Raw genomic sequence first — 13,760 nt, 5'->3', positions numbered from 1 at the left:
TGGTTTCCAGGTAGAGCCCTTTTTGGTTCCAGGTAGAGCCCTTTTTGGTTCCAGGTAGAGCCCTTTTGTGTAAAGGGTTCTACCTGGAACCAAAAATGGTTCTTCAAAGGGTTCTCCTATTGGGACAGCTGAAGAACCCTTTCCAGGTTCTAGATAGCACCATTTTATTTAAAAAAAAAATTCTACGAGTGTAGTAAAGAACTCTTTTCATCCTATGCTGGAGAAACCACAACTTTATATGATTCATCAGTTCTTCTCTGCCAGGATTATTCTATCCATCACTCACCACCTCCCCTATGACACTGCTGCAGCTTACCAGTCTCCCCCGCAGTAACACCCCGTGARCCACAGAGCAGCACACGCTAACTAGGGATGCTAGGCTACAATGCGGTTTTGATTAGTAGACTTTACGAGGTGATAGGGACTGGGTATCCAAGAAAGATTGAATGTCTTGGCCCACGCTAGCAGTTCATGTCCGTGTCTCAAGGGTTGGAAAAATAGTATTTCCACTTGTCAGCAAAGTGATGGAGAACATGCACAGACCTACTGTAGCCGTAGTATGACTGTGAGGGTAATTGTAGGTAAGCTACAGTAGGATTATGCATGATATACCCCTTAGATTGACTGGTTACGTTTGGAAACAACCCAATTAGCAGCTTTCTGCTGATTTTTAGAAATTCCTCAGAAAAGAAAAACTAGTTTTCCATCCACGCTTGGGCCATTTAACAACTGAAAAGCATCTTCATAAGCACAAACTGGCCAATTGAGCCTAATGTGTGCTATGATTGATTGTAATGACAACCAGTCACTTTACAACATCTCTTTTCCTCTTTGCTTTTATGGAAATGTCTTCCCAGGTTAACACAGTGAGTTTTGCCAGGAGGGTGTGGGAAAGAGCATGAGGAAACTGATGTTTCTTTGTCAAACACCGCTCCTTCTGAGAATGTGGCTGCCGCACCTGGGTCCAAAACCTCAAAAGACAAAAACAAAACGGGATGTCAAACTCAACAGATCCTCTCATATTCTCTAAAGGTATGCAAGACGGCTTCCCCAGTTTGAGAAAGAGACGTAGACAGAGAGAGTGAGAGAATCATTTCACAATTTGTAAACTTGAATCTCTGGGGCTGAGTTCTAACAGTGCCCAGGACTGTCAGTTCAGGCTGGCCTCTCACTCGCTCATCAGCTCACTGTAGCTCACAACACAGACCAGAGAAACAGGCATGCCCACTGGAGACTAAGTGGAATTGACATTTACCAACGTAAAAACAGAGTTGCAACATATCAAAGCACAGTGTGTCTTTTTCCTCTTTTTGGTTCACACACACATGTTCTTCTCTCCGTCTCTGCTTTCCTTGAGCTCAGATGTCAGTGAAATGTTAAAGGAGACAAAATAGAAATACCGTTTTTGAGACTTCAATGGAGACCAAATATTTTTGTCTGTCAATTGACTTATACTGGCCTGTGGGTATTGTCCTTAGCCGTAGTGTCCTGTCCTCTCATCTAAAAAGTTGGATAGGGCCTCTCTTTTACATCTTAATGTCCAGAATGTTTGACTGACCAATCAGCGTATCAGTTGTGTGTAAATCAATGGTGACCCCAAGGGTCAGGTACCACCACCTGCTGTGCTCATCATTTTCTTTCCCCTGCTGGTACAGCTTGTTCACAGACCGACAGGGTACAGTATAGTCAGGCCTGCTGTTTACATAGCAGCCAGTCAACCATACGCTAGCTAGCTGCTCTGTTAGCAGGAGAGGAAGCCTAGCACCAGACCAGACGCACTCACAGATGGCCAGTGTTTCCTTGGTAGACTGAAACTTCTGTGTGAAGCGGGTTAGGGGTTAGGGGGTGAGGAAAAGGACATAATGTAATACAGAGCTCATGCTTTTATGCCTAGGTGTGGCCAGATGTTGAGGGTGAGAGGGGCCAGTCTGTTGGGGGTGTTAACTATTCTGGCCATGGTCCCACTCTGAAATGGGACTAACTTGAATTGAGAAGCTTTTAGTCTTTGTACATATTAGCTGGCTATTTCTAGAAGTATTTTAATAAAAAAAAAAAAAAAAAAATTCTCTCCCGTTTCACTTACATGGCCAGCATTTTCTTCTATCTTAAGTCACGTTGACCTGCGTTTTAATGTTTTGGATTAAATAATGTTCCATAATGTTTCCAGCTGAGCGTGTTTGAGCATGAGGGAACTCCTACATGCCATAATAAACCTCATAATGTATATGGAGCATGTCATCTCATGCAATCATATTTAATTATTATGAAACCGTCTGTTTCTTTGCTGCGTATCTTTATTCCCCTGATGAGTAACCTGGTTTAGGCCTGGAAATGTCATCTTATGGGTAGTTATCATTCTATTGCACAGTATCAGGTGTTCTAGTATTCAGTAAATGGACTGGTTGCGCTGCTGTGGGACCCAAGGTAGCTTTGGCGCGGAACAGGTTCTGTGCAATGGATGGGAATACTCTCCCTTCCAGCGGATTAGGAGCATTTTACATTCAATTGCATGGACTGATCCAGAATGGGGAAATTGTTCCAGATTACCTTTTTAGTATGGGATAAATGATCCTAGTCTTGTCTGTGTGTGTGTGCCTTTGGTATGAATGATCCTGTCCTCAGAGTTTACCACTCCTTGGCCTGCTGTCATTCAGGGGGAACAGATTGATGCGGGATTGTCTGGGAGAGACATTATGAAACATCTGCTTGTGTGTGTTTTTCTGCAGGTTTCTAACTGTGTTTGTGTGCATATGGTGGAAGGAGGAGTGTGTGCTGGGACTTGGGGTCTTCTCATTCTTATGGTGTCATTATTTGACTGTTCACGTACCTCACCCCTGCACAGCACGTGCATGCTGCTATGGAGCGCTGGGGGTTAGTCATCACACACATCGTACGAGTGAGACTGACGATACCAACAGGCTGTCCCGTTGCAAATGTTAACGTGCTTTCACAATAAAAACAAACCTCTTCCATCTTCACCTCTCCTGTCTTTCCATACGATTAGAGCGCTCTCTCTCTCCTTGCTGCCCCTAGAGAACATCTTTCAACATCGCTCTGTCACTCTCACTGTTTCTCTCTCTCTCATCCATGCCTTCAGTACTCCCTGTCTCCTCTCCCACTTCTGATTAATGAGGCTGTGTGTCAGAATTCCTGTTTCCCTGGTCATTCCCGTCGCTGTGCGAGGGAGAAGCAGGAGTGCAAGGAACATTGAGCGTTGAAAGCTTTGTGCCCCTGACAGACGTGTGAGTTACACCAGGGGCCTGGCTCGGCCCCCAGGCCCCACTAGCTGGCCAGCCATAGATGGACTTAGCAGAGCAGAGAAACAACTTTTCCACATCCATCCATCTCCCTTTGTTTTAATCCCCCAACCAGTTTTTAACGTGAAGCTAAGCCCAATGTCGACCGCTTAACATCCACATCTCACACTGAAAGTGACACAGGAACTATTTGGATAACAATGAAATGACAGTTAAAAAGTAGTTTACATACAAATGTTATTTTCCCACAGAGTAGATTAATGGCAACGACATCCATGATTGGGGTGGACTACTGCCAATCTCTACTGCTATGTAAGGGTTAAGGACTTTCAATGGAATAATTGTTTACCCAGAGAGTAGTCTATTTGGCAGTGCTGTAGAACAATCTCCAGAACATCTCTGATAATGACTTTTTATACAGTGTAGATGTGAGGCAGTTCATGAGTGAGTAGTCCTTAAAATGTCATCATGTAATTCTCGCCTGGATATCAGGCTGCAGTACACACAGTAGTGTGTGTCATGTTGTGTCCTGGTGCTGAGAGAGCTGGGCCTTGCGTTAGCAGTCTCTCCATCACTCAGTCAGATGCCATGTGCCAGACTGTTGCTCTTGGCTAAGACAGACAAGAGGGGGAAATATGTCTGTCTACTTTGCCCTCAGGCCCGTTCTTCCAGACTCCTTATTCTGCAATAGTGTGTTTTTGTGTTTCAGTTCCCTACCAGCCTGTTTATTCACATGCCTCCCTCTCCCCCTCTCTCTCATACTTAGCCTGCAAAGCATAGAGTGCCATACTAAACTACATTAGCTTCAGTAGTATGTAAAGGACATGTTGTCTAAATCCCACCATTATGAATAAGCTAATGTGACCTTGACAGACAGAACTGTGTTCAAGTGAGTTGAACAGGGATGCAGGCAGGCTGAAGAAGGCTCTCTGTGAGCAGGAAGGGGACAACTAAGGGCCTTCTCTCTCTGACTACAACCATGCTCCTCTCAGCAGGGGGAAGTCATTCCTATGGACAATATACAGGACCGAATTTATATTGTGGTTATGTGCTATATCAGACAAAATTGGATCATACACCTTTGAATTGAACAGGAATTTGTTTAAGATTCAATGGTTGTTTTTCTCAGTGAGCTATTGACTTTTGAGGCCTACGTGACACGACTTTCAAAGGATAGCCCTCGAGGATTTGATTCAGTAGACAGACTTTCGTATTTTCTGGGAAGGATCCCCATCAATCRGAAATGCGTGACTTCTTGATCCATATCATCTGTCATCTGACTTTATGGATTACATATATCATCAATCCGTGTAGCTGGCTCATATATACTGAGATGACGTATAGGTTAGAGATGATCACCCTGTTAAATGAAGAACAATGCAGGACATTTAAAACGTGTAGTGTATTTGAATTTTAGAGGTCACATTTCCTGTACCCTGCAGGATGATTTTCCTGCTGTAGCAAACTGGCTCAAATTAAGATCCTACATCTGTATGTGTATCAATGAATCAATTGAGGTCCAGGAACCAACAGCTGGATGGTTCAATCTGAACCAGTCAGTGTCCCCCGGGCCTACCCCCAGACCAGACTACACTGCCCTGCTACACCGTTTCCCCCTTTTCTCCCGCACACAGCTGTCAAATTACACACACACACTGTCCATCAGTCTGAACAGCACAGCACGCGATCTGGCTAGAGAGAGAGGACAGAGGGGAGAGGGCTGAACAGATGTTCACAGGACCACCCTGGCCTGTGTTTGTTCAGTTAGCTCTGGGAACAGAGACACGGAGGATGGGGCCTCCCCCAGACCCAATGATGGCAGATGCACGGTGTTATGGAGTCTATCTTGTTTGTAATGGCACAGGTTGTTTGGATTTAGCCCAATCCCCATCCTTTACTGGACGGTTTGCCTGGGCCTTTGTGAGTGTGCTGCTTTCCTGAAGTGTATACAATAGTACAGTATATTGGAGAATATGCTCATATGTGCATTGGAAAATATGCTCATATGTGCATTGGAAAATATGCTCATATGTGCATTGGAAAATATGCTCATATGTGCATTGGAAAATATGCTCATATGTGCATTGGAAAATATGCTCATATGTGCATTGGAAAATATTTACCTGCAAGTGTGGGTACAGTACTTTTCAAGATATGAATTCCATCAACGTGTGGCAGGGTGGGCCTCGATAATCACCCAGTGAGCACGCTATTGGTCGGTCAGCTTCGACTCTGTTAGAAAAAGGAACTGTGAGACTGTCCTCAACTCTTCCTAAAATGGCTCAATGTGACCGACAGAATGCCAGAGAACAGAGAACATGCCCCATGTTCTGGAAGAGACTATTCTGTCCTGCTGAGTCACTGTCTTTATGGGGAAAAGGGACACATTGTCTGGGCCTCCGAGGCTGTCAGACAGAGGCTCAGGACACCGTTGTTTCTGAAGCCACATGATAGGCTGGGGCAGGAACTTTATTCAGAATTGCATTAATGAGAGAACACGAACCAGACGGAATCTAGACTGACTGTGTCCAGCAGACAGAGGTCATGAATAGCCCACGCCATGGATGAAGGGCAAGAAACAGCTGGAGGGGAGGGAGAGTGGGAGAGAGAGTGTTTTCTTGGAATGGTGCTTTGCATACTTGATGTGCATTTAGTCGTTTCCTTCATTAGGCTACGTTCTTTGGTGTTTGCGACTGTCTCTGCTCCTCAGAGTGAAAGAATAGGGAAGGAATATACAGAATATACTATTTTTGTGGATAGAGACCAGAGGGTTGATGGTTCACGTCCTGGTAACCACTTCCTCTGAATAGTCTGTTTGTTTTGCAGCAGTATGGACAACAGGACACCCTCCTCTTCCTGAGGCGATAAAAGTCCTGCAGCTGGTTTGATCATGAGTATAAATCTGAGGTCTTCCACACTGTTCCGGCCTGTAGCCCTGTACACAGAGGTAGAGACTCACACACTGAGGGGAGATATACATAGTGCTTGTTGTGCCTTGGGCTGCTGCTCTGTCTGTGGTGGCCACCAAATAGAGGATAGCTTTGTTGGGCAGAGTTTTTATTTATTTTTATATAGATCCCAAGTGCAGGACAAGCCAGAGGCTTTAGTGTGGTGGGGTGGCTCTCTGTGAGGCGTACTGACAGGATACAGACAGAGGACTCTGAAAATACTGGCATGTGGGGATCCTGGGTTTTTCCAATACGTCAAGCTCCAACTACTGCATCCATTGTCTATTCTTATGACTGAACAGCTGAGGATTTGGCCATATGTTCAAAACTTTACTTTGTGGCCCAGAGGATAGTATACTGACTACTCCTTCCACTAAAACACTGTATTCTTTAACACAGCGGAATGTACAGTAGGAAGCTCTGAAGCAGGGATGGACATGGATACAGTCACTCCTATACAGCAGGTCACAGACCTGACTGTCTCATATTAAGTGGACTTGTAGTTTTCGGTAGCTAGCTAACACATGCATGCTGATGTAAAGAGGCTCTTATCTGGCCTCATTTGAAAAACGAATCTCAGTCAATTATATCGCAGGAGGTGCAGCCATATTGATATTCCAGAGCTCGCTGACCCCCGCTTTGAAATCCAAGCGAGCATGAGTGGATGATTTGAGTGAAATTAGGATCCACGGTAAATCTAGCCGACGTTAGGGAAACATACCAGAGTAATAGAGCATAATATGTTTTCCCACATGTCTCTACCGCCATGCTGCTCTATGGCTGGCTGCCTCTGTGGAATTGAGCTATGGGCCAAATACAGACAGGCATTGTAGTGGAGCCAGTAGCAGCAGTCTTTGATAGTGTGTGTGTAATCTTTATATTGGCTCTATTTACAGGTTTTTCTCTGGTGTGGTTTTCTCCCCCCTGAGTTTTCCTTTACTCATCGCCACCTGTTTTCTCTCCCGTTCTCCCTGCCTCACCTCTCTCTGTCTACCTCTCGCTCTCCATCCATTTATCCCTCTCCCCTCTCTCTAAGTCTGACAAATGGTGTATTTATTTATCGGTCCCAGTCTTACCTTCGTGGACCTAGAGTTGTTGTGACATCTGGTTGTCAGAGACTCTGGTGGTTCATTATACAATAACTAGTGTTTTACTGAAGCAATAAGGCACAAGGTTTATAAATAGATTTATACCATGGCATTGTCAAATACTCGCTTCTCGCTTTAAGTATTATATTTGCACGGTGTAAATCAATGGCTATAGTTCTTACTTGTTCTGTGTTTGAGCTGCTATTGAAAGCAAAAGTCGAATTGAAAACATTATTGGCATTGAATTCAATTTTCATAATAGCAAGCTAGGACTGATGGTTTGGTTAGCTAAACTAGCAAGTCTGTTTGTTTGACTACCAAGGCAACTACTGTCGCTATCTAGTAAACTTGCTAGCTACTGCAGTGGATGTTGAACACATCCGGCAAATGAACACATTTCTAGAGGCAAATGTGTTAAATTATAGGCATGGTATAAAAGGGGTAATCAACTCGGGGCTCTATGCGTTCTCTGGAAAATAATGCACCTCTGTGGAAGGTAGCGCGTCGTGGTACACCTTCCACGTCATTATTTTCTAGAGAACGTATAGCCCCTCATTGATTATCCCTTACATACAAATCTGAATAAATTGGCCATAAACAGTACTGTTGTGCATGTTTTTTTTTACCTTGATGTTAGATAAAAAAGGGTTCCAAAAGGTTTCATTGGCTGTCCCCAAAGGAGAACTGTTTTTGGTTCCAGGTAGAACCGTCCGTGGAAAGGGTTCTACCTGGAACCAAATGGGTTCTACCTGGAACCAAAAAAGGATATTCAAATGGTTCTCCTATTGGGACAGCCGAAGAACCCTATTAGGTTCCTTTTCTTCTAAGCGTGTACAGATAGAAGAACAGACGTGCAGTTTTCTCATGATGTTTTCTGTCTTCACAGAGCTTCCAGTGTCCCCAAGGCTGATGCACCAAAGGTAAGTACACTCCAGTGAATCACTTAGTCAAATTAATTAGTTAAGATTATAATCCTTTCATCTTGAGTATTACTTTTTAGTGGCGTATTGACACCAGGATCATTTGTTAAATCATATGTGCTCAGGAGTTCATCTATATGTTTGCGCATGCTCACTGTACCCTTCTGAGACGATGTTACACCACATTTTGGTTGGCTGTTAGGGACATTATGCAAAGCTTGTGAAGGTGCCACCCTCATGGATAGCCCTAAGGCGCATACCAATGTTCTGGGGAGCATGGCCCCTGCATGAGTTTTCTGTGTGATGTGCAGTGTGTGAGTGTTGTGCATGTGTGCCCCCCCACCCTGTTTTTAGAACGAACCGCTGGAGATCATTAAGCCTGTGCCAATCACCTACCCAGCCCCGCCATCCACATTCACCAGCCCCTCCCCCCAACCCGGTGCTGCCTACAATAAGACGGCCCGCCCCTTTGGCGGGGGCAGCARTGTGGGTGYRGTCACTTCCTCCCTRACYGCCCCAAARGTGGCCTCMATCCCYTCTGCATCGTCTGCTTTCACCCCCGCTGCCCCCTCCTCCCAGCAGGCACAGCCTCCCTTCCCACTAGGCAGCCACTCCCGTTCTCCAGCCCCACCCATCGCAGCCCAACCCAACTCAGCCCCACCCACCAGACCCAGCTCTGGCCGTTCCCCCTTCACCACCCCCTCCTCGTCCTCCTCCTCCTCCCCGGCCAGAGTGACAGCCCCCTCCTCCAATCCTGGTGCTCCGCAGTCCTCTTGCTATAACACGCCMATMAACCTGTACTCCAATACCAACGCCTGTGAGGTGGCCATAGGACAGAGGCGGGGCCTGTTGGAAGCCCAAGGTGTGGTAGTCGACCAGATCAAAGAACAGTTCAACGGGTGAGTAGCACTAACCTCAAACCCCACCCCTCACCTCACCTCGTCTCCTCTCCTTTCTCTTCTCTTCTCTCCTGTTACTTTCTTTCTTTTTAACAACTCTTGCTTCTGCTTCCTTTGACTTTCCAAGAGGCTCAACTGTGGGTAGGTAGGTGGTTTGTACAGTAAGTTCACTTGAAGTTATTACCCTGCACCACATTGTGTTTTTTTAGCTCAAAATAACAACATGGCTATTCTAGATGTGACCACTTAGACTGGTGTAGTGCAGCAGCAAGAAGGCGGTAATGGGACATCAACATGTTTCGGTCGCACATCCCATAAATCATGTGTATTGTTGCCAGGTCAAAAGATACTTGTGGTTCACTCCACTACCTGTCTGGATGTTGTTTGAGGCCACAAGTAGCTGGTTAACCAACCATGCAATAACAACAGACTACCTGAGAGAGGACATACTTTGTACTAAATCTTCCATCCGTTTCTCCTACATAGTCTACATTTATTTAGTCTATATTGTTCTCATTTAGCAGATGCTCTTATCCAGAGTGACTTATAGGAGCAATTGAGGGTTAAGTGCCCTGCTCAAGTGCACATCGACAGATTTTTCACCTAGTTGGCTCTGGGATTCAAACCAGCGACCTTTGGGTTACTGGCACAATGCTCTGAACCGCTAGGCTACCTGCCACTCTACAAACACAGTCTCGTTTGTAGAGCAACATGGATGGTGCCTGTACCCCCAACTCTGTAAACGGCCACAATAGAGAGAAATAGTAACGGCATCTTTTTGTAGGCGCGAACTCCGCCAGGGTTCRTTGGACAAAGCCTATGGAGAAATGAATGGAGTTTCTGTAGGGTTTTTGGATGAACGCTGAAAATAAGGTCTGTGGTAAACACAGGTTTAGGAGATCTGACACGTTCTGTTCTATGAGACCCTCTTCATCAGCTGATGTCACTTTTTGACGCATTTATGTAATTAAAAAAAATGCTTCATAATTCATAAAGGTCATGCTATTATCTCATAGMACAAAACGCATCAGATCTCCTAAGCCTGTGTTAACCGCAGAACTTATTTTTGGCGTTTATCCCAAAACTCTCTTCTTTCTCCATTCATTTTCCCCATAGGAATGGCTGAACAAACCAGAGCTAACTTATTTCCGGCGTTTAGGACTGCAAGCTGGCGAGCTCTGAGTGCAGCAGCACATCTTGTCATGTTAAAGGGAACTGGAAACAGAAGACAAAGGCAGCAGCAGAACGACGACATGTGAAACTCACTCCTGCTACCACCCAGCCCGCCTCTCTCTAATTGATAGTAAAGTGAATAGCCTTGCCAAACACCCAGTATTCCTGCTCGGAGTCTGCCTGACATATTGTTGTTCTGTCGACTCAGACGCCTGTTTCTAAAAGCCTGGCATTCTGGAAGCTTTGAGGCTGGAGAAGCTCTACTGGGATGGTTCTCAGGCCAGATGTATTTACAAAACCTCCGAATAGTAAAAACACATGTGTTTTTGACTAGTCTACCAATGTAGTCCACTGATGCAAATGTAATTAGTTATGTTTTGCAGCTGAATATAAGCGAGACTTCATGCCACATACCTGTAGGCTCTTTGGTTGTCATCTCAGTCTTTACTGCATACTCTACTTACGGTCTCTGTAGTTATTATTTCACCTTCCTCCTGTCTAAACCCCCTGGACTACTCTGTCTGCTTCTGATTGGCTTGAAGGGCATTCTAGAGCATGCGTTATTTCCCTATAACGCGCAGTATATTTGCACGGTAGAATTCAATGGCTACATGTTCTGTGTTTGATCTGCTATTGAAAGCAAAAGTCGAATTGAGAACATTATTGGCATTGTTGAATTGGATTTTCATAATAGCAAGCTAGGACTGATGGTTTGGTTAGCTAAACTAGCAAGTCTGTTTGTTTGTTTACACATTTGGCAAATGTGTTAAATTATAGTCATGGTATAAAAGGGGTAATCAACTCGGGGCTCTATGCGTTCTCTGGAAAACAATAGTAAGTACATGAGTACATGCACCTCTGTGGAAGGTAGCGCGTCGTGGTACACCTTCCACGTCATTATTTTCTAGAGAACGTATAGCCCCTCATTGATTATCCCTTACATACAAATCTGAATAAATTGGCCATAAACAGTACTGTTGTGCATGCTTTTTACCTTGATGTTAGATAAAAAAGGGTTCCAAAAGGTTTCATTGGCTGTCCCCATAGGAGAACCCTTGTGGATGGATCTTCAAAATGGTTCTCCTATGGGGACAGCCGAAGAACCCTATTAGGTTCCTTTTCTTCTAAGCGTGTACAGATGATGTTTTCTGTCTACAGGTTACAGGTATAGTAGCAGCATGTGTGTTCAGCTGGATCCTGTGTGTGTGTTTCTCTGGGTGTCTGCTTGCACCTCGTCTCAGAATGGTCCATGTGTTTTTAGGACCCAGTTGGATCAATGCTCTTTCTCTTTTCCTGCTCCTTTACTTTGCTTCATCCTCTTCTTCTTCATTTGTTCTTTCCTCAGGAGGACGAGGAGGAAGAGACCAAGTTAGTGTTCTAACAGTAGCAGTGACACAGTCTGCTAGCTCTCTAACTGTGGGATGATGCGATTATCAGTGCTTTACTGCAGCACATGACTGCAGCGCAATTAGAATAGTACAGTGGGCATGCTGGCTCCTTTCTGCCATAACCCTCATAAACCTCACTCATACTCATGTACTTACTGTGTTACACCCTCATCTCAGAGCACAAAACAACCTACAAAGCCACCCTGTAAATAACCCACAGCCATAAGCCGTAATAAGCCTTGTGATCCAGTTCATTCTGTTCATTCATGCTCTATGTGCCATGGCATCACGGCCCGGTTCACTTGGAAAAGTAGTGTATTTACACCCGCGTGCGTTGGAAATGCTGTTCCATTTATAGTGCACTGCTTTTGACCAGAGCCCCATAGGCACTTTAAAGGGAATAGGGTGCCATTTTATSCTGCGTCCCCACCAGGCCCATCCCCAGACTGCAACTCAGAGCCCTGTAGGCTGACCTGTCACCACTCAGCGGGGCTGCTGCACCCTGTCCCTGCATCTGTCCCCCTCCGTCTGTCCGGCTGCCACCGTGTCACTCTGTTTACCCAAGGCCACTTATTAATTACCAGACAGCTATTCCACTGTGGTTCTAGGAATAGAACCGTCACAATCTGACCCCTGACCTCCATTCACTTAGAATACACTCACTGACACGCAATAGACTAGAACACATGCTGGAGAGCTCACACGCAGAACGCTCCGATATATTCACACTTGACTGGCCTCAAGTGCATAAAKGCTTTTGTAGCTAATGTAATACAGACACCTTGAGATGAGTGTCTAAACATTGTTTAATTCAAGACAGGAATACAAAGAATGCATCTGTTCTGGTCCTGAGCTCACTAATGTGAGGCCCAGTGGTTCCCCCGTGTGGTGAGAGATGGTACTTTCACCCTTATAACTATATTATGCAGTTATATTTAATAGTTTTCCGTCAATTCCCCAAAATCCAAACTCCRTCACTGTTTCTTCAGCTGATCAATAATCCATAAAGCATATTCCTGCTAGTACTAAAAGCATGATGTCATGCTATAATATGAGTGTCTATGAGTTAACGCCATGTAGGTGGGCTGAATCATGTCATGTCACCTTCATAGGGGTTTTGGAGGTGATCATTACAGTTAGTTGGAAATGATAGCTATCTGTGTCATTGTAGCTGACTGCTGCTCTGCTATTTCTAGTGTAGCTGCTGTTTCTGCCAGTGGACCTCAGAGCATTCTTAAGTATAGCCTGTAGTCCTGCAGCAATGCTCACACTTCACATCCAAATMGTTTTAGCACCTTGGAAGTACAATATTCAGTTTTTCCTCCCAATCTTTTCTAGTTTCTGATTCTTCTCCTTCTATTATCCTATTTTCCTTTCTTACTTCCCTCTCAATTCCCGTGTGCAGAGTGCCCCCAAAGACTGCCCCTAGGAGGTACGGTAAATGGGAAGTCTAGGCAGTGGCCACTTCACTGAGTGAATGTGTGTACGTTTGTCTTGTCTGAGTCTACCTGTAGTATACACTGGGAGTGAGAGTGTGTTTTGTCTGTACCTGTGTGAGAGATTTGTTTTGCCCTTGTGTTATCCTACTGAATGAAAAAGATTAATGAATGAATGAATTTAATAAATTAATCTGAGTAATTACTTAATGAATAAAGTCATTATTAAAAGTGATTTTTATGAATGGTGAATGCTAATAGTAATTGGAAGTAGATGATGATGATGATGATGACACTTATTCTCTGTGTGTGTGGCCTCAGGAACAGAGTTGAACCTGAGGTGAACCATGCCTCACCACTCAGTGAGGCCAGTAAGAAGCGCATGATCGAGGACACAGAGGACTGGCATCCTCGCACCGGCACCTCCCAGTCCAGGTCCTTCAGAATCCTGGCTCAGATCACTGGCACAGAGAACGGTGGGTACCCCCTGGCACCTTCCCCCAATACCCTGATGCATAATGACACCCTAGTTACTTTATGTTGTGTACCCTGGCACCCTCATACCCAGGCCAGAACACATGCAGCACCACCAATACCTTGGCACAGTGGTATTAGAAAATAGATATGTATTATAGCTAGATCATTGTGTTC

General features: G+C 44.9%; 1 protein-coding gene across 3 annotated transcripts in view; it reads left to right on the top strand.

Annotated features, from left to right (window-relative positions):
• pdlim5b (PDZ and LIM domain 5b) overlaps window positions 1-13,760 on the top strand; it is a 71,911-nt gene that overhangs the window by 43,862 nt on the left and 14,289 nt on the right. Inside the window, exons 4-7 of one of the 3 annotated variants that reach the window (XM_023983706.2) lie at window positions 8,180-8,213; window positions 11,631-11,653; window positions 13,079-13,105; window positions 13,431-13,585. In XM_023983706.2, the coding sequence (XP_023839474.1) occupies window positions 8,180-8,213; window positions 11,631-11,653; window positions 13,079-13,105; window positions 13,431-13,585 (239 nt within the window). Of the gene's footprint in view, window positions 1-8,179; window positions 8,214-8,567; window positions 9,113-11,630; window positions 11,654-13,078; window positions 13,106-13,430; window positions 13,586-13,760 lie in introns of all 3 variants that reach the window. The other 2 variants (XM_023983703.2, XM_023983707.2) reach the window with 2 other exon arrangements.

The sequence above is a fragment of the Salvelinus sp. IW2-2015 genome, linkage group LG4q.1:29 (genome assembly GCF_002910315.2).
Source record: "Salvelinus sp. IW2-2015 linkage group LG4q.1:29, ASM291031v2, whole genome shotgun sequence".
Classification (NCBI taxonomy): domain Eukaryota; kingdom Metazoa; phylum Chordata; class Actinopteri; order Salmoniformes; family Salmonidae; genus Salvelinus; species Salvelinus sp. IW2-2015.
This window is presented reverse-complemented; position numbering and strand designations above follow the sequence as displayed.